Below are 19,685 nucleotides of genomic sequence, written 5' to 3'. Positions count from 1 at the left end.
ATCTGGGTCAAGGTAGACTTCACGAAGCTAACCCTCTTTGGATACCGATTCCAATCTCCAGTGGAAATACTGTGGCCAGCCTCACGTAGGTCGGCAATCATCCGCTCGCGGTCCTCAGCGGAACCTGATTGGGGCAGATGCTTGTCAGTCACACAGTGGGTCCTCAAAGCCTTGGTCTAAAAGAGACGCAGTGTTTTGACATCATCGCGGAGCGACAGAGGCGATGGAGGGAGGGGTGGGTTGTGAGGGCACTTTGGTGCTGGCTGGGGCAGCCTCAGAAAGTGTCATGGCTGCAGCCGCTGAGCTTAGTCGCCCGACGGTCGGTGACAGGAGCCTGGAGCGGAGCTGCAGCCCCAGCCTCTCCCGAGAGATAGTCTGCGAAGTCTTTCGCTCCTTGCATAACCTGGCTGGACAAGTGAGTGAGGTTCTGTGGCGTAGGGGTCTGGGAACCGGCCTGCCCCTCCCCCCATTTTCCCTTGCGCGGAGGCCGGGGCCACCGGAGGCCTGCAGGGTGTGGGACCCGGCTGGAGTAGCAGAGGCCGGGGGAGGAGCGTGGGCCGGGCACCCTGTGGGCTGAATGAGGATGGCCGCGCGGGTTAGATCATTTCCGGTGACAGGCTAGATTTGCAGCTCTTCTCACCAAGAGTGAATGAGGCTAGTGTAAGTGAAAATGCGGCTCGGTAAGAAACTGCCGTGGAGAGAATGGATACGGAAGAGCTTCTCTGATGGTTTGGGAGGCGCCTGGAGCCTCAGGATCGTTTTTCCTCCAGTTCATTCATTGTAGAAATTGATAGGTTCGTAGGGCCTGAGATTTCTGGAATAGCGCTCTCTCCGCCTCTTTAGGGTGATTTGCTCTTATGAGTCACTTGCTTTTGTTTACTTTTTTCCTTCTGGTCGTAGCTTGCATCTCTTCCCCTTTAAAACAAGGAGGAAGAGAAAAAGAATTAATCTAAACTGTTTGTAGCATAAAGTTGGCTGAGTTACCTTTGGTCGATACAGCTTGCATCACAATTTGTTTAACTCGTAATTCAACTATTTATTAGTTTAACTGGCTGGTAAATAGCTTTTGTAGAAATGTCATAATAAAATGGAGCTTAAATAAAGGTACTTCTTGCACTGAAAGCACTGTTTACTGATGTAAATGCAAAGCAAATTTTAAATGAGAAACAGCTTGAAAATATGTTTATCTGCTTTCAAAAAGAAATGTTTAAAAAAAATCTTGGACTTAGGCATTTGCGTTGAAGATAACGGTAACTTCCTTTATGAAAATAGAGTGTTTGTGAAAATTATTTTTAAAAGCAATGGGATGATTATTAATAGAGTCAGCTAAAAGTTATATAACTTTTAAACTCATTAGTTTGTCAAGGACTTAGAACATTTATTTATGTATTTTTTAAGACTTAGGGTAATTATTTCAGTCTGAAGACTCAAGACCTGTAAATGGTTTAAAAGTTGGAGAACTTTCTAAGGCGTGGACATTGGAACTTCTTTTTTTAATCCTAATATCAAGATGAAAAAAGTTTATACGCACCTATAGTTTAGAAAAGTACCCCCCCACCACTGATGAGATACTTTTTAAAAACGTTAATTTAAACCTATCTTTTGCAATAGTTTGCATACTGAATTTTTAAAACTCATTTAAAAATTTTAAACATTCTGACATTCTGTAGGTAAAAATAGTGATGTGGTTAACATTTACTTATGTCATCTGTCAAAAATATTTAGAGAGTAAATATTTGGTTAGTTTTCATGACAGAGTAAAGGGGCCATAAATAAGACTAAATAAGATTGTCAAAAAATAAGATTGTCTCATCAATTAAATGCTAGCCAATTTGGTGATACTCTTTATATTTTGAGATGTACTGTTAAAGATACTGAAAGCCAGAGTACTATACTTATAAAATTGTTCCTGGTGGAAATAACTATTTCCTTTTGAAACAAGATTAAGGAATTAAAAAAAATCTATGTTGTAAAATGCCTAGTTCCTCTATATAGTATCATTGTGTTATTAGCTGTCCTCAATAGGAAACATAAAATCAGATGTTAAAATTTTTCTAGCCCAGATTTTGAAATTTATTGAATACTGATTTTGCCTCTGGTTGCTGCGTTTTACCAAGCTGAAGAAATATTTATTGTTAACTTGGATTTTTATATTAGTGTAATAAAGTTTTCACTGAAATGTGTATTTTAAATAGTTCATATTAATGACAGACTAATACCTTTTTGACTGAATGGTTTACAAGTTCTATAGGTAAAAATGCACAGAATTCATATATTACTAATAGGGAATTTGTTGAATAATAGTTGGATGTATTGGGGATAGTTTTAAAGTTAATTTGTGGCATTGTTATGTGGTTTCTTCAAAGACCAAGTATCTTGCACTTGAAAGCTTATGTAATTCTGCTAAATTGAAATGAGAATATAATCCAGACATTCAATTTAATTTCTATAAGTTATTTTCTAGAAAATTTGATGCTTTGCTTTGGTTGAGGATTTGCCTGCGTTATCCCCAAACTGTATTTGTAAGTTTGTTATAATCAATTATAGATTCCTTTAGAACTGTAAAAGTATAGTGATGGGTTACTTCCATGCATAAGCTGTTGAAACCTTTATAAGCATTAAAAAATAGAAATTAAGATTAATATGATTTTCTTAATATAAAACCTTAGTTAAAATAACAAACTAATTTTTGCCAGTGCATCCTACACAAAACTTCTTTACACTTGTCTAATATGGACTTTAAATATTTCTGGTCAAAGGGTGGTAAATTTCTGTCATACAGCGTTCATACGTATAGTGCCTTTTGGGGAACTTTGGATCTCTTTGGTACAGTGATTCATTTTTTTTGTTTTATTATAATCACAGTTCATAAGATCTTAACTAATAGAACACTTGTCCTTATTTTGTAGAAAACATGACTAATTTTAAATAAATGATTTCTGAAAAAATAAGAGTTAACTTGATCCTGTGATGCAGGATATATGCCATAATACGCGTGTCCCTAAAACTGTTAACGGTGATTCACTTTTATTCACTTGAAATACTAAAAATGGAGGCTTTCCCTCTAAAATGTTGACTCATCTTGGTATTAATTTTATATTCAGGTTTGTGGTAGTTTTCTATATATAACTTTATCGTAATAGGCCATACATAGCCAATTTAAGAGAAATTTTCATAGGATGAACTCTTACATTTTACTAGAAAATACTGTTTAGCAATGAGTCTGACCTTTCCATCCAGTCTTTGGCTGTTTATTTCACTATTGTGGAAAAACATTTGTTTTTAAATTTCAGATTTCCACAGCTAAATAATAGTTTAATTTTTATTTGAAGTAAACATATGCTGCCATGTATCTGCAGACTTTATAATATATATGAATATGAATGTATGAGTTGATTTTTAAATTTAAAAAATTGGTTAAAATTGAAAACAATGAAAATTTTATGTGATTCGGAAGACATCAGAGGCATGATATATTTGTTACTTATTTATGTGCATATTTAACAAAAACAAATGCAGAAATTATGAAATCAGAACTTTCATAAATGTACCTCTCCCTGTATTTAATATTCCTAGCTAGAAGCAGTAGGATTTTGAATAGGGCAAGCATTTGTTGGCCCCTATCCAAAAGTTTTTAGATACTGAATTATTAAAAAAAAAAGCCTCATCTTTTCATCTTTCCTGGATAGTTTTACCTGTGAGATGGTCCCATTACACAGACCCAAGAAAAGAATTAGAGATGTCATCTGCTTTTTTCTGAGAACTGGACCTTTCTTGCCTTTTTGGAGTGGTAACTAGGTAGAGCACTTTTATGTATCATTAAAAACTTGAGAACTTTGAGCTAAATGGCATGTTATTCTATAGAAATCTTATTTTTGTGACAATCCCATATGTACAGCTTAATCATGTAATTTTTGTGATATTGCTGGTTTGCCCCTTTAAAGCTTAACCTCAGAGATGATGTGGTGAAAATTACAATCGATTGGAACAAGCTCCAGAGCCTCTCGGCATTCCAGCCCGCTTTTCTGTTTAGTGCACTTGAGCAACACGTTTTATATTTACAGGTAAATTTCTTGTTAAAAATGTTAACTCGATATTGAGACTAGAAATTAATTGTAGCTAAATTGTACACTGGAGTATTTGTAGGTTCTGTCTTAACACCTTATTAATACTGTTATTAATAAAAGGTTACTTCAGCCAGATTGGATCCAAATCTTTAATTTACATAGTGATCAGGACAGTTACAGGAATATAGCCGAATGGGCTGATGTGGGTGTGACAACTGAATGAATGCAATTCTATTCTATTCCAGACTTGCACTGAAAATTCAATACAGTTGCATCTATGGTGGGTTATAATTAAGCAATAAGACACGGCAGGTGTGTGTCATGCTATGATAATGATTCCATGCCTTGGGTGAGTTTGGAGGCTCATGGAGTGCTTTCAGTGGTTCAAGAAGTGGCATTATCCCAGCATGACACATCCTGGAGTGTCTATTGCAATTAAACAGTTTCAGCATAGTTTTTAAAAAGAAAGTAATTTCTGTGACATTAATGTCTCATATTAGTAAGTAGCCAGTCACTATTTTATGATCTTAAGAGTTTAAAATAATTCATTCTTTATATTAAAAGTCAACACTGAATTGTTAATCTATAATAGTATTGCTATATTTTAAAAAATATTTCAGTTCAATAACCAAACAGTATTATGACCTTACTAGTTTCCAGCTGAACATATTTGCAGTTATTATTGATAGAAGTTTACAGTTTATCTCTAATCAAAGTATAAAATATGAAGTGTCATAAAGGTTTGGATTGGTCAGTTTAGTGCCATTAAGATATAAGGATTCAGAAGAATTTTTGGTATAGCAGACAAAGGAAGCAAAATTGTAGGTATGAAAAAATAATTGGAACTTTGACAAGTGTTGATATGTTTTGATTAGTAGAGTAGACAATTTTCAGCCCTCTATTCAGTGACTTTATGGGAAATTTTAACTGTTTCATGTTAAAAGTAATAGTTAACCATAGTTTTGAAGGGTGGAAGCAATGAGCTATAGGACTCAGTTGAGGGGTAATTTTGTGTGAGTGTGTTGGAGGGGATGGTAGTATAATTTACATGATAGAGTTGTATTCCCCACTAGTATTGTAGGCATCTACCTCTTTCAGCTATGGCTCTTGGTAATGTTTTTGTTTTTTTTTTTTTTTCCTTGTTCATTTTCTTTTTAAAAATTTAAATTCATGACCCAAGAAGATATCTTGTCATATCAGGAAAAGCCTGAGTGTTCACTCAGCATAACACCTATATATTTCATGTCTATGCTCTCTCATTCACTTTTGCCAACTGCAGTTTCAAGTGGAGAATCTCCAGTGATACAGTGCTAATGCAGGGCTTTGCTGAGTGAGAGCACTGGCTCTTGTGTTAAGGAGGAAAAATACTAAGCCTTAGTGTTCTGAGGAGGCATTTGAATGACATGTTAATTAAGTGGCATTGGTGCCAGAGGCTGAGGCTTTGATTTGGCACAAAATAAAAGATGAGTGACAGAATGATTCCCTCAAAGAAAATTTTAAATTTCCTCAGTTTTTCTTTCTCTTCTTTCCTTTTTTCCTTAAATAGATTTATAGCAAATGATATTGGTCACAATAATAGAGAACAGCAAAAACACTTACATGTGGTCAGATCTATGTATGATGCCAACCTTTTATATTTAGTTAATTGTTACTGAATATTGCTTTTACTTAGCTGAAATTTATATAAATATGGTAAATGTGATTAATTTTGATCAGTTTGAACCTCAGCAGATGGAATTGTGTTCTTCTCAGCCTTTTTTAGCAAAACTTCAGCCTCTGATTAAAGAGGAGAATACAACTGTTGTTGAAGAAATAGGAAAAACAGAAACAGGGAACAAGAATGAAGTAAATGCCAACTTTCCCACTGGAGACCTGGAAGAGGAAGAAAAGCACAAAGACTGTGATTTAGGAGATGTGAAAAAGACACAGATCCATTTTGATCCAGAAGTAGTTCAGATAAAGGCTGGAAAAGCAGAAGTAAGAAGTTGGGTTCTGGGGGCCAAGGGAGTATTTTTAAAAATTTTCCTGTGTTTGAATTAAGATGCATATACTTATCGTTTGCAGATTGACAGACGAATATCTGCATTTATTGAAAGAAAGCAAGCTGAAATCAATGAAAACAACGTCAGGGAATTTTGCAATGTTATTGACTGTAATCAAGGTAACTACCTAGAAGAAGTTAATTTTTTTTAGGATTTTAATGATTTTTTTTTTAATGGATAACATTAAGAACACAGTTTAATTATTTCACAGGTTTATTTGGAAACTAAGACAGCAGAATTTTCTTCTGTTTAATAATAGAGTGTATTGCAAAATGGTTTTCATTTTGGTTGTACAGAAATCAGATGCTAACTTAAAAAGGCAAATGTTTACCACAGGTGAAGAGATTGTTTTAAAGTTCCTTTAGGAAATGAAGATAATGTATGGATGACCGGGTTGCTCAGTCACACTAGTAAGAAGGAGCTGAGCTATATAAATTTTAAGTCTAAAGGTACTTACGAAATTATATTAATACATGAAGTTAAACTTAGTAAAGTTAATACTCCTCAAGAGGGAGCAGTTTTCTCACTACTCTTTAGCTGTTTGAAAGGTTTTATGTCATGATAAAACCGATTTGTCATCAAGACTGTGGTATCTTATGCTTCTTTCGTTTCTTTCAAACTGTGCATACATTTGCTGTTTTTCATCAGAATCTCCTTTCCTCTTCACATGATGCTATAGTGTATTTACAGATCTGCAGGTATGCTGCAGAATACAAAATTGCAAAGCACTGGCATAGATCATATTCAGGCATCATAGTAATAATCAGAACAAGTAGTTCTTAGAAAAAATTATGGAGAAGCGTTCCTAATTGGGATGAGGCATTTTCTTGTTGCCTCTAATATCTCTTGACTAATTATTATGAATGCTGAATTGTCAGATGAACCTAGAATTGACTCACACCACATTGGTGCACTGATTCTCTTCATAATGAAGTAATAGCAGGCTCAAGGTGGGTCCTAAATTCAGCCTTTCCTATTATTAACATTATACACGCGTATCTCTAGATTTGGTATATTTTACTGTTAGCTTTTCAGAACAGGTGCAGCAGTGGCAAAATCTCAGGTACGACAGTCAAGCTGCAAGCAACCCATGAGAAAGGGTTTGTTGAGGGAGCAAGCACATGTGTCACTAATGTTACTCCTCTGTTCTCCCTGCTAACTCTATTATTATAAACCACCAGGGGATAGAAATTGACAAGAATTGAAATGCTCAGCAGGATTCCTTGGCCCATTCACTCCCTTGCTGGCTTCCAAACAGTGCTGGGAAGAATTGCTGTGGAGAGTGACTAGCACTCATACATTCAATGTCTTCACACCATGCTGAATTTCTCTCTAATGGGCCAGTTAATCTATGTATTTGGAATATAGCTCTGGAATGGATGATAGCTTCTTTTTTTAACCCTTAGCCCCGTGAAATGGTAGAAAGAGAATGGAGAGGTGATGGCCCTTTAAACATATTTTGAGGTTTCAAAAAGAAAAAGAAAATGACTCTGTTTGGTATCTATATATAAAAGATAAGCAAGTTTGGAATTTTATTCCCACAGTTTGTGTCAGCAGCACTATCATCTCAAGGAAACTTAGACTGAAAAAATTCAGGTGTATTGTAATGTGTTCCTTTCAGGACCTCTCAGTTGACCAACATACATACATTAGGTTTTTTTTAAAAGTCAGATTCCCTAGGGAAAAGAACTTTCTTTCAGTATCTTTTACCATCCATTTTTATTATAAAATAATCAAGGGGAATTTTTTAGGAAATTTACTGCAGTGCATGGTTTTACTTAACATCATTTTAAAGATTATTTTATGTTTATATGTTAATATCATTCCAACTTTTCCCCTGATTTATTTGTTGATATCTAACTTGAAAGAAATTATACTTTTCCTCTTAGAAAAAATTTGCAACAAATTCTCACATGGTATCCTTCTTAAAATTATGTTTTCTGAAAGAGGTAGTCAGGAAAGATATAGATAGCTTTTGTGTTTAGGGATTTTAAAAAAATGAGCGTCAAAAATCTAGGCATATGTGTTGTAGGTCTTTTTTGTATGGTATTCTGAAATACAAATGTATTAAATGCATAATCTTTTATATTTGATGTTCCCTAATTAGATGAGCAGTCAGTGTCACAAATGCTGTATTTTTTATATTTGAGTAAAAATACTGAGCTTTGCTTATTTCTATGTTGAAATTGAATAATATCTCTTTAGATTAGACATTTTTAGCTTTCTATAATATATAAATTATTTTCTCCAAAGACACAGATGGTCTTTAGGAATGTTCGTATTTGTTAAAAATTAAATTATGCCACTGAATGTTGAGGACTTTTCTGTATATAAATCGGACAGTAGATACGATTAGATGTTCTCTGATTATGACTATGAATAATATATGCATTATTGAAGGGTTATCAAAATGTACATTTGAAGTTAAGAATATACTTAAACTTATACTCCTCTAAATTCTTCTTAGAAAATAGTTGTGCCAGAACTGATGCGATTTTTACTCCTTACCCTGGGTTTAAAAGTCATGTAAAAGGTAAGTATCCACCACATAATATTTTCATCATTGACAGAAGCTTATTCTTAATTATAAGCAAAATGGAATAGAAATTACTTTCCTATCTAAATTTTATTTATTTATTTAAAAAAAATCTTGCCTTTCTTCCTACTTGTGTTTGTGATATGAAAAGAGTGTATAGTGCTATTTGGGAGAGAGAATTTATGAGTTTTGAAATGTAAATTTAATAGACTCAAAGCTTTTGAACTTAGTTTCTAGAGTTGTGAATACATATGGACCACAGACTAGATCTGAAGGAGTTCAAGGGTCGGGTCATAACCCTAACAGCATGCTCCGAGACTGTGGTAATCAGGCTGTAGAAGAGCGGCTACAGAATATCGAGGCTCACTTGCGACTGCAGACGGGTAAGCAGAGTGCTTGGCAGTGCCCGTAGTGTACCTTTGCAGGTGGTTAAAGAAATCCCAGTTCATTTAGTCACCTAATTTTCACTGAGGGCTTATCATGTACAAAACATTGTTCTGATTGGTAGAAAAATGAAGAAAGCATAGTCCCTGCTCCTAAGGACTTTACAGTTCATGTGGTTGGGTTCCTCTTCCTCCCCTTACACTTCTGTCAATTTCATAACTTAACCCTGGCCATCTCTCTCATTCTTATCACACACTGTGCTAGGTACAAAGTATTAAAAGGTGTGATCCTCATCCTTTAAGAAAGATTTTCCAGTGAAGATAAGCATTAAATAAAGACATGCCATTGGGGAAGTGACTAACATTTATTAAGTGCCAGTCACTCTGAAAGTGTTATATATATATCAATTCACTTAATATTTAACTACCTTGTGAGGTATTGGTGCTGTTACCCTTGTCAGATAAAGAAACTGAAGTTCTGGGAACTCAAGCAGCATGCCCAATGTAGTAAGTGGAAACTAGAAATCAAACGTAGAACTTAACGGCTAGAAAGCCTCAGTATCCTTCCCCATTTAGTCATCAGATCCTGTCAATTCTATCTTATAAATATCATTATGCACAGAGGCACAAAATATGATTCAGGGAATTTCTAAATCCAGTCTAGCTGATGTATTTGTGGATGGAGGTAGAAGATAATAAGAGAATGAGTAAACCATTGAGGATAATAAGAGATACGCATTAAACTTAATTCTCCCAGAACTAATTTAAACTACAACTGTACAATAGGATTGACTGGTTTATTAAATCTAATGGTATCCAGTAGCTAATTTTGAGAAGTACCTGTTGAATGCCTACTATACGCAAAGCACTGTTTTAGACAGGAGGGATACTGAGATGATGTAATTGCAGTTCCTGGCTTCAAGGACCTCATAATCTATGGAAGAAAGATTAATAGTGATGGGGGATGTTAAAGGAAGGTTATGGTGGGGCTCAAGGAGCCTCTTTGTGAAGAGATTCAGGCAGTGCTTTGTTGATCCAGTGAAGCTTGAACTGGTTCTTGAAAGGTACAGAGGTGCAGCAGAGGACATTCTAGGGAGACGGAGCAGCAGGAGCAAAGTCAGATGAGTAAGTTATTCATTTTCCTTTATTCAAGTGCGGGAAAAACCAAGCTCCTAAAAATTAGAAGTTTTCAGAAAAAAACATAGGTCTAGAGTTTTTGTATTTAACAAGTTGATACTTTGGATGTGAATATTAATTGCATAATGATTATCTAATGTATTTATTCATCAGTACATATTGGGTGCCTGTGCAGTCTGTGAACTGATGCTTCCTAGGTTTGTGCAGTGCACAGGCTGCACAGCCATACCGAATGAACAAAACAAAAAATTTTGCCTTCTTAGAGCTTATATTCTTACAGTGGAGAAACAGGCAATATATAAGCAAAATATATAGAATGTCAGTGGGTTTAGAGAAAAATAAGGGAGGGAGTGTTGGGTAGGGGGAAGTGGTAGCTCTGGTATTTTTTAAAGAGCGGTCACAGAAGGCCTTACTGATTTGGTAACTTTTGAGCCAAGGCCTGAAGTTGGCAAGAGCTAGCCTTGTGAATACAGAGGTAGAGAGAACCACAAGTGCTGAAGCTGTAAGAGTACTTGGCCTAGTTGAATAACAGAAAAAAGAGATCAAATAGCTGAAATGGTATGTGGGGACAATGTCCAAATTGTATAGGACCTTGTAGACTACTGTAAAGGTTTTGGTTTTTAATGTGAGTGAGGTGTGAAGGTGTTGGAAGGTTTTGAGCAGAGAACTAACACTATCTGAATTACATGTTTAAAGGATCATTGGCAGCTGTGTTGTGAACAGACTTTAGGCATGCAAGGCAGAATCAACTAGACCAATTTGGAGGTTATGATAATCCAGAGAGAGGTGGTACTTTTGACCAGAATGTTTGCATTGGAGGGTGCTGAGGAATGGAAGAACTTGGGATGTAATCATAGCCTTGAAATCTCAGTAACCTTAATTTTGCCAATCCCCTCCCTAGAAAGTTAGTTAAGAATTATGGTAAAGCTCCTTTTTATAAAAAGTTCTTCTCAGTTAAAGGAGAAAACATGGCATGTAAGGAGAGGTTTAAATTGAAGAAAATATGACATATTGCAACCACTGAATTGTCACTTGTCACTATGCATTTTTCTCCTCCTAAGTAAGTATCAGAGTCTGTCAGAGATACAAGTTGTTTTGTATGGGAACTATGAAATATCTTATCAAATGAACTTATCATAAAACAACATGCTTAGCAACATAGGAAGCATAAATGGGGATTGGGGAGAACCATGGTACAATAATATATCCCATAGTGTATAATATGAAAATGTTTGCTAAAGATTTCATTCTGTTTTACTCCTGTTAATTTATTTTCTTAAGTTTAAATAGTTCCCATTCTTTTGCATAAGTGTCTTTGCATGGTATTTTAAGGGTAAAACTGTAAGAAGAATTATCCGATAATATCTCAGTTTCTTTTAATGTATTTAGGTGGACCAGTGCCAAGAGACATTTATCAGAGAATTAAAAAACTTGAGGACAAAATCCTTGAATTGGAAGGCATCTCTCCTGAATATTTTCAATCTGTAGTAAGTATAAGTGTCTTTAAGAAAAAAATAAGTGTTATTTTAGGATTCTTTTATCATATAACAATTCACTCATAGATCTGTGTGCAAAAAACTGTTTCAATAGTTCAGTGATGAATGAACATAGTTCCGAGTAAAGAGTTATCTAGTTCTAAAAAGATTGAGATTTTTAATGTTATATTATGGACATAATTTTTTTGAAGAGTTACGTCATGGCACATTACCTAAATTCTCAAATTTAAGCCATTTTTTGTGGCATAATAAATCAGCCTGGATAGCCCTATTGCTCTGAACTTCCTGTCTTGTAAAACAGAGGCTTCCTCTGGGGCCTTGTTCTCCATTATCCCTCTGCCTCTTTAATCCCTCTCTCTGCAGACTTTCTGAAAGACTAGTCTTCATTTTTCTCCTTTTCCAAGAACACTAAAAAACAATCATCTGTGCTGATAAGTATCTTTGTCATATTAGCATGTTTCAGACAACTGATCCTGGGCTCACTGTGTTATTTTCCTCCGTCTTCTGGGGTGATTATACATAACACCTGCCTTTTTTGGGGGCTTTGTGTGTGTGTGTTTTGAAGCAATGCCATATTTGAAAGAACTAAAGTAAAAGTGAACTAAATTTTTAAATTTACTAAATTTTTAATGAAATTTACTAAAACTCCTATTTCTGAAATATTATGTAAAGTAACTCAATTAGCATGGTGAAACTCAATAAGTCACTGGTGAAAACAGGATTATTGTAGGAATAACAGTGATCTTTCCAAAGTTTCAAGTTGCTATTAGAGTAAGGTACAAAAAAGGAATATTTCCAGATGAAGAAGGTAAGTCAAATAACCAAAGTGAGCAGTGAATCTTAACGCTCAATCATTTTAGAGAGTTTTAGTGATTTACTTCCCTCCCATATAAAATGAGGCTGATTAAAGTACTGAGGGCTGAAGCAAGGATTAGATGAGATAATGCCAGTCAGGCACTTAGCATGCTGTGTAGCGCAAGGTAAAACCTCAGTAAACATGAGCATTTATTTAATTTCAGAAACCATTTAGAGGTAGCTGTATAATCATGGGTAAGTTGTACAACTCCTCTGGCCTTCTCCTCTAATTTGAGATTTGTTGGTGGTTCTACATAATTGCAAAGGCCTTTCCATCTTGAAGATTTTCCTTTGCCTCTTCCTAGGAAACTTCATAGAGATTGTATGCCTTTTCCTACAGTAACACACCATAAGTTTTTCCCATTCAAGCTGCCTTCACTAAGAAATCCTTAGGCAGGTTATTTTTTCTAGTTCATTTTCATATCTTGTTAATATAATTCTTGTTAACAATAGAACTCATCTTAAAAGAGAGTATTATAGAATTACATCCCTTCAGTGGATCTTGGCCTTTCAATCTTTCTTTTTTCTCTCTGATTCGGATTTTAAAAGCTTAACATATCTCTGTTACTAAATTTAATTAACAAAAGAACAACCCCTTCAAATCATAATCTTATTTTGAGGGATTCTTTATACACAGGGTAGAATGTTTGGTTAAAGAGGTAGAAACAGATTATAGAAGACCTTAAAAGAAATTTAAGCTTTACATGCTGTGAAAATTTTTGAGCAGGGAAATGACTTGTGCAAATGGTAGAAGGTTCATCTGATATAAGATGAATGTTCTATAAGATATATGAAAAGGGAGAGACTAAAGAAGAAGAGAGTATTATACCAGCTTAAATGTGAAATGCGATCCTGAAACAAGGACGTGAGAGCAAGAATAGAAAAGGTTAGTGCCATTGACAGTAGGAAAGAAAAGTTGGCGAAGATTGATAATTGATTGCATAGCAAGAATGAGTCCAGTCTTTGGTTAGAAAAATAAAACTATCATTGGTAGAAATAAAATCTGGAGGAGAAGATATTTTGGGAGGAAATGTGGACTTATAGTCAGCAGGATATGCAGTTAGAAGTATCAGGTCAACTTTTGAAGATGTAGGTAGGACTTAACACTTGATATAATTGGGAGAGACAATATAGACGTGATAGATAGAATGGGTAAGAACATTGAGACTGTCAGAGGCCTGAGGCCTGAAACTAACTTCAGAGGCAGGGAGTGTTATAAATGTAAACAGGATTGGCCTGTATGTGTGGGGTTGTCACACTTGTAATAAAACTAGTGCTTAAAAAATTGTTTTTCCAAATATGTTAAACAACATATATCTGATTAGAGGGATCATTTCTAGATTAGTATTTGAAATGACATATCCAAGTTAATAGCTACAAGCACAAAACACTGAAATGTTTAAACAAACTGGTTTTGTCCTTAAAACCTCTGAATATGTATGGTACAGACTCAAAGGCAAAGATTTCATACCCACCCTTCCATAACAGAGGAACGTCCCAGCTATAGGAGCTGCATTCCTTTCTCAGAATGGAACCAGCCCTAGACCTGTCGTTGTGTGTGAGAGGAGATTAACACACACCCTGCAGATGACATAGCACATTATTCACACTCTCACTTTCCTCTTGCTGAGAGCACTCATAATGGCAATTGCATAATTTTTCATGTCTTTTCTGTAGACTCTTGAAGACGCTTCCAAAGGTAGAAAGTAAAGGAAAATTGAACCCATTAAATTTCCTAAGGATTGAACTTTCGTTAGCAATCAAATCTCTGAAAAGTTTTTAAATGAAATGTATCTAAATCCAGATTCACATGTAGGTAAATTCTGAACACAGTTGGATAGAGATTATCATGGGTAACCGTGCAGCACAGCATATGAAAAGGGAAACAAAAATGATATAAATTATATTTGGTTCCTAAAAAAATCTAGCTTATGTAAAGTTCTTTTCATTTATGAAACAGACATAAAACTCCAAAAAAGTTAATGTATATAAAGCAGGAATTAAACAAAGATTAGTATATGTTTAAACTTTTAATGTGGTATTTCTAAAGATCTTTACCCTTCACATTCAACATGGAAAAATTTGAATGTAGTAATGTTTTAAAATTTTTGCGTGCATTGCTTAACAGACCATTTAAAAGATACAATCTTTATGAGTATTTCCAGATAATTACTTACTGATTTTTAAATTATGATCCTGGAAAACAGTACCTATAACATTCTTCACGAGTATATTTCCATAGCACTTTGTTCATTTGATAGCATTTATCACTTACATGTTTATGTGTCTGTTTTTCACACTAAATTTTTAGCCCCTGAAGGGCAGGAACTGTTTTGTTCATCTTTGAACACAGAATGTAGCAGGCATTACATAAATGTGCAAATGAATGGATAGGACTTGGCCGATAGTTAACTATTGGATTTTTAAAGGTATGTTGACTTTGTTTGAAAGCACTGATTAGATGGAATCGTAACTCCAGTCCGTAATGGTTAAGTCCTGGTTCTAAAGGGAAGCGTGGGGAGAAGGGAGCACTGAGTTAATTAAGTTTTTGAGAAAGAGAAACCTTGAATGGGTTTCTGTCTGGTGGCATTGTGAAAGCATGAGTTAGAGTTTGGAGTCAAAGTTCAGAAACATATCACTGCCCACGCCAGGGAGAAATGAAGGTCTGAAACAGGGCAGTGGGGCTAGAAGGGACGAAACATTAAAGGCACTCCTCCTGTCACCCTTGATAATCGGTTACCCTTTACAACTGATTAGAAATAAAGAAAGGGATTGGTCATGAAAGAGGTCTCCTTACCACTAAGTTTCCTCAGAGCATGGGTTTCTTTTAAGTCATTGAACCACTGATGGCCTTATTCTGATACTTCCCACTTTGGTTTCATGATACATTAATCTGATTGCTCAATGACATGGAAACTGGCCATATTTTACAGGTTAAGCTGTTAGGAAAACAAGGGGAAGTATGTTTTCATCGCTGTGTCAAAAGCCACCTCTTGAGAAAGTTTGAGACTGAGTGGGCACCAAAATTGAGCCCTTACCTGCCCACAGGCCCCACAACAGTATCCTGCTCAGTTTGGCAAAAGGAGAAGCGTGTTTATATAGGCACTTCCATATTTAATTATTCCAACACTTACTGATTTCCCACTTACTAGAAACTACTGATAAGAGGCATACCTCAGTATTCTTTGAAAACAGCTTTAAATCTTCATGGTTGCAGATGTTCACGAGAAAATTTTACTGCCTGTGTTGACAGTTTCTTTGTCGGATGTACTAATGTACTAATATAATTTGCCATTCAAGGCCTTGTAGGTCTGTGAAACTAAGAACAGAGTCAAGCAATCATTTATTAGATCAGGGTTTAAAAACACACACAGCAGTATGTTGGTGAAAAATGTTATTAGCTTCAAGTAATAGAAATTTATACTCAAACTGACTTAAACAGTATGGATACTCTTATAACACAGGAAGTTCAACAGTAATGCAGTCTTTACGGCAAATTAATTTATTGGGCTAAATCATGACTGTCAAAGAACTGAGCTCTTTCCCCTCTCAGCTCTGCTTGGTGCTGACTTTTTCCCCAGGCAGATGGTAAGATAGCTACCGTGTTTTCTGGTGTCCTGTCCAGATGACAACAGCATCCGAAAGAACTGCCTCCTAGATGGCTTTCTCTTAGAAGTGAGGAAGTTTTTTCCAGAAGCTCTTCCCTAATTCCCAGCTGCCCTCTCCTTAATTGCTGGCCAGAACTGGGCCCTTGCCTGTTGTGGTCACTGACAACCAGTGGAGTGGAATCATTAGTTCCCTGAGTCACATAGACAGTGCCCATTATAGTCAAGGGTGTATATGACTGCTTTCACCCTGCTGCCTGGTATTCCACATTCTGTTTCTCTCTATTGCTTCACCTGTTCAATATCCTGGGATAGGAATGTTCTAAGAAAGGAATCTTAAGTAGAAGATCCACAGAGCTCCTCTTACCATAATCACTAAGCTTCAGTACAAGGTGGAAATTAACAGCAAAAGTATAGTTGTGTATAGCCAGGGACAAGCATGTTGTTCTAACATTACCACTTATACTTTTAATACCATCTTTGGAGGGTAACTTCCAAAGTGGAAAAAAGCAGGTGTCAGTTACAGATAGTGCTCAGTGAGTTTGTGGGCTTTTATTTCTGCCAGGGTTCTCCTTATTTTTGTTCACTCATCTATAAAGAAAAATTATTTAGATTTTCTAAGTATTGATTACGTTTTTTTACTTTTAATCTAGAACTTTTCTGGAAAAAGAAGAAAAGTTCAACCACCTCAAGTAAGTTACTATATTTTTATTTTGGTTTCTGAAATAGTTTGGTTTTATACCTTTCTTATTAATAAAAGTTTCTACTGTGGTTGCTTTTAGGTCATATCCTGGGATTTAGGACTGGAAAAAAAGGGCAGCATAAATTAATGTGTTATTTTAAGGGCATGGAATGACTCAGAAGGGTCAGATAACTATTAAAATCTATCCAGATGTTAACTGTAGAAGAAAGTATCAATTACAAAATGCTGAAAAATAATAAATGTTCAATTTAAATCTCATCCGCTTTCCTTCTGCAGATACCGCTAATTAGCATCTAAGTCAAAAAAGGTGTCTGGCAAAGTTAACTTTAGTCCACCCCTGTTCACAGTACTACTGTATTAATTGAATCTTTAAAATTTTATGTTTATCCAGTATTATCATTTCAGCATTTAATAGATTATTTTTTACAGGTTATACTCCACTTAGTTATTATAAAATATTGGTTATATTCCATGTGCTGTGTAGTATATCAGTGTAGTTTATTTCATACATAGAAGCCTGTATCTGTTAGGCTCCTACTCCTATCTTGCATCTTCCCTCTCCCCACTGGTAGTTCGTTCTTTTTATCTGTAAGTCTGTTTCTTTTTCGTTATATTCACTAGTTTTATTTTCTTAGATTCCACATATAAGAAGTGTTATCATACAGCAGTTGTCTTTTTCTGTGTGACTTGCTTCACTTAGCATATTACCCTCCGGGTCCATCTGTATGGTTGCAAATGGCAAAATTTCATTCCTTTATTGTGGCTTATTTTTGTATTTGTCCCAGATCTAGTGCAAAGGTATGGAGGAGGCCAGAGCATGGTGAGTGTAGGAACTGAGGTGGCTGCTCTGCTGTCCAGGATTTGGACTTTCTCTGTGGCTCTTCTGTTAGTGCCCAAAGCTCAACTCTAAGCTGCAGTGTGGAGTGGACATGCTGGGGCACACATGCTGGGAGACAAACCACTGTGTTCCTGAGTGCTCTGACAGTGGCCACCTCCTTCCCACCCCAGTCATACTCTTGGCACCCTTTTCTGTTTCTGCATAGCTGAACAGTCTTTTCCCAGTGTTTGTTTGGCCCAGATCTCGCAGGCTGTGGTATGGAGTGAAGAAGGCTGGCGGTGTTCACCTGTTTAGATTGAGAGATCTAGCAAGGCAGCATCTGCCAGTGCGAGGCTCTCTGCACCATGATTATTGGGAATCCAGCACAAGCGCTCTTCCCCATAGAGTCTAGGCTTCACCAGCCGTTGTGTCTATCGCAGTGGATTTCCCAGCATGTGTGGGGGCTTGTCGCCCCTGTGCAGGACCCCAGGACTGGAATTCCCAGATTATGGCTTAGCCTGCTTGCTCCCTCCCCAGTGCCAGTGTTCCTCCCTTGGAAACCTTCTCTTCCTTACATATCCATCCCAGGGGCACAAGTCCTGACCTGATGTTTGGTTTTTCTGTATTACCTGGTTTCGTGGAGATCTTTCTTGCAGCTTTGGTTGTATAATTCTGCCATTTCCAGTTAATTTTCTGTGATAGTTGTTCCACATGTACATTTTGATTGTTTGCGGAGGTGAGCTCCACATCCTTTGCAATCTTGATCCCCTTCTATTTTTAATTGTAAAACTTTGAAATTTGAGTGTCCACTTTTTTTTTTTAGATTAACTGCAATCAACTACCTTGGCTATCAAAAGAGAATTCCCAGTTACTTTAACCAATTAAACCAAAACTTTTCTTTTTTACTATTGACTGTGAGACTAGGCAGTTGAAAAAATGTTTTTATGACCCTTTCAAAGTATAAAAGGTCCAAGATAGCTTAGTCATTAGAAAAGTAAGAAATTAAGAAAAGTAAGAAATACTTAAGCCTTGTTGTTTTATGCCTTTAAATTCATAGCATAGTCAACATATATGGTTCAATTTAAAAATTATTCTCATGAGAAAAGTTATTTACCATGCTTTTGGATATTTTATGTATTTATTATAGTACATTTAGCATGTTACCTTCATTAAACGTCTTACTCAGCAATTTGTGTTATTGTTTACAGCAGAACTATTCACTGGCTGAACTTGATGAGAAAATTAGTGCCCTCAAACAAGCTCTGCTCAGAAAATCAAGAGAAACAGAATCCATGGCGACACGTCACCTTCCATGAAAAACTCCTCTCCTTCTCATTGTCATTTTATTTTTTTAGATATGTGTGTAACTTACATATCTATTTAATTAATTGCAGTGTTTTTATTAATAGTAGACTTACCTCTGAAATCAAGGTTCATTTTCACGTGAGTCCACTTTGCAGCAAGCAGTCTTCAAATATTCCAGTATACTTTAAGATAGTTAATGCGTTGAAAGTAGCATTGTTGGAATTTATTCCCTTCTGTTTTAAAGGAGGTATTTTGAAAATTGAAAACCTTAATTAGAAAGTACATCTTTGTGTGTATGTGTGTTTATCACAGAAAGGAAGATTTTATTTTGAATAGTGATGTTTAAGACGACTTTATATTTTTAACAGTGATGTTAACCAGTTTTAGTTTAAAACAGTACTTTGTACATAATAGGCATTCAATAAAAGTTTGAAATGAATTTTAAGTGCATATATTCTTTTCCAAGTGTCAATTTAATCTAAATAAATAGATCATACCTTTTAGGGGCTTCCCAGGTGGTGCTGCTGCTGCTAAGTCGCTTCTGTCGTGTCTGACTCTGAGCGACCCCATAGACGGCAGCCCACCAGGCTCCCCCATCCCTGGGATTCTCCAGGCAAGAATACTGGAGTGGGTTGCCATTTTTTTCTCCAATGCACGAAAGTGAAAAGTCAAAGTGAAGTTGCTCAGTCGTGTCCGACTCTCAGCGACCTCATGGACTGCAGCCTACCAGGCTCCTCTG

The 19,685-nt window shown here is 35.9% G+C and overlaps 1 protein-coding gene across 3 annotated transcripts; it reads left to right on the top strand.

Annotated features, from left to right (window-relative positions):
• The first annotated feature begins 223 nt into the window (after nt 1-223).
• MBIP (MAP3K12 binding inhibitory protein 1) lies at nt 224-19,354 on the top strand. Of its 3 annotated transcripts, none has more exons than XM_052659813.1 (9): nt 224-415; nt 3,945-4,064; nt 5,820-6,044; nt 6,132-6,228; nt 8,577-8,642; nt 8,876-9,028; nt 11,555-11,652; nt 16,775-16,813; nt 18,850-19,354. In XM_052659813.1, the coding sequence occupies exons 1-9, from the start codon at nt 224-226 to the stop codon at nt 18,955-18,957; spliced, it is 1,098 nt and encodes a 365-aa protein (XP_052515773.1). In that variant the 3' UTR covers nt 18,958-19,354. The 3 variants fall into 3 exon arrangements, with proteins under 3 accessions (XP_052515773.1, XP_052515774.1, XP_052515775.1); XM_052659814.1 differs by having other exon boundaries at nt 249-415; nt 18,853-19,354; XM_052659815.1 differs by lacking the exon at nt 3,945-4,064 and having other exon boundaries at nt 249-415.
• The last annotated feature ends 331 nt before the right edge of the window (nt 19,355-19,685 follow it).

This window comes from Budorcas taxicolor, chromosome 21 (genome assembly GCF_023091745.1).
Source record: "Budorcas taxicolor isolate Tak-1 chromosome 21, Takin1.1, whole genome shotgun sequence".
Lineage (NCBI taxonomy): Eukaryota > Metazoa > Chordata > Mammalia > Artiodactyla > Bovidae > Budorcas > Budorcas taxicolor.
Note: the sequence above shows the minus strand (reverse complement) of the source record. Positions and strands in the feature narration are given on the sequence as shown.

Excerpts from the sequence above, each read along its gene's own strand:
- MBIP (XM_052659813.1), top strand. The coding sequence starts at position 224 with ATGGAGGGAGGGGTGGGTTGTGAGGGCACTTTGGTGCTGGCTGGGGCA. Across the intron at positions 416-3,944 it reads TGCATAACCTGGCTGGACAA|CTTAACCTCAGAGATGATGT; the intron begins GTGAGTGAGGTT and ends GCCCCTTTAAAG. Across the intron at positions 11,653-16,774 it reads CTGAATATTTTCAATCTGTA|AACTTTTCTGGAAAAAGAAG; the intron begins GTAAGTATAAGT and ends CTTTTAATCTAG.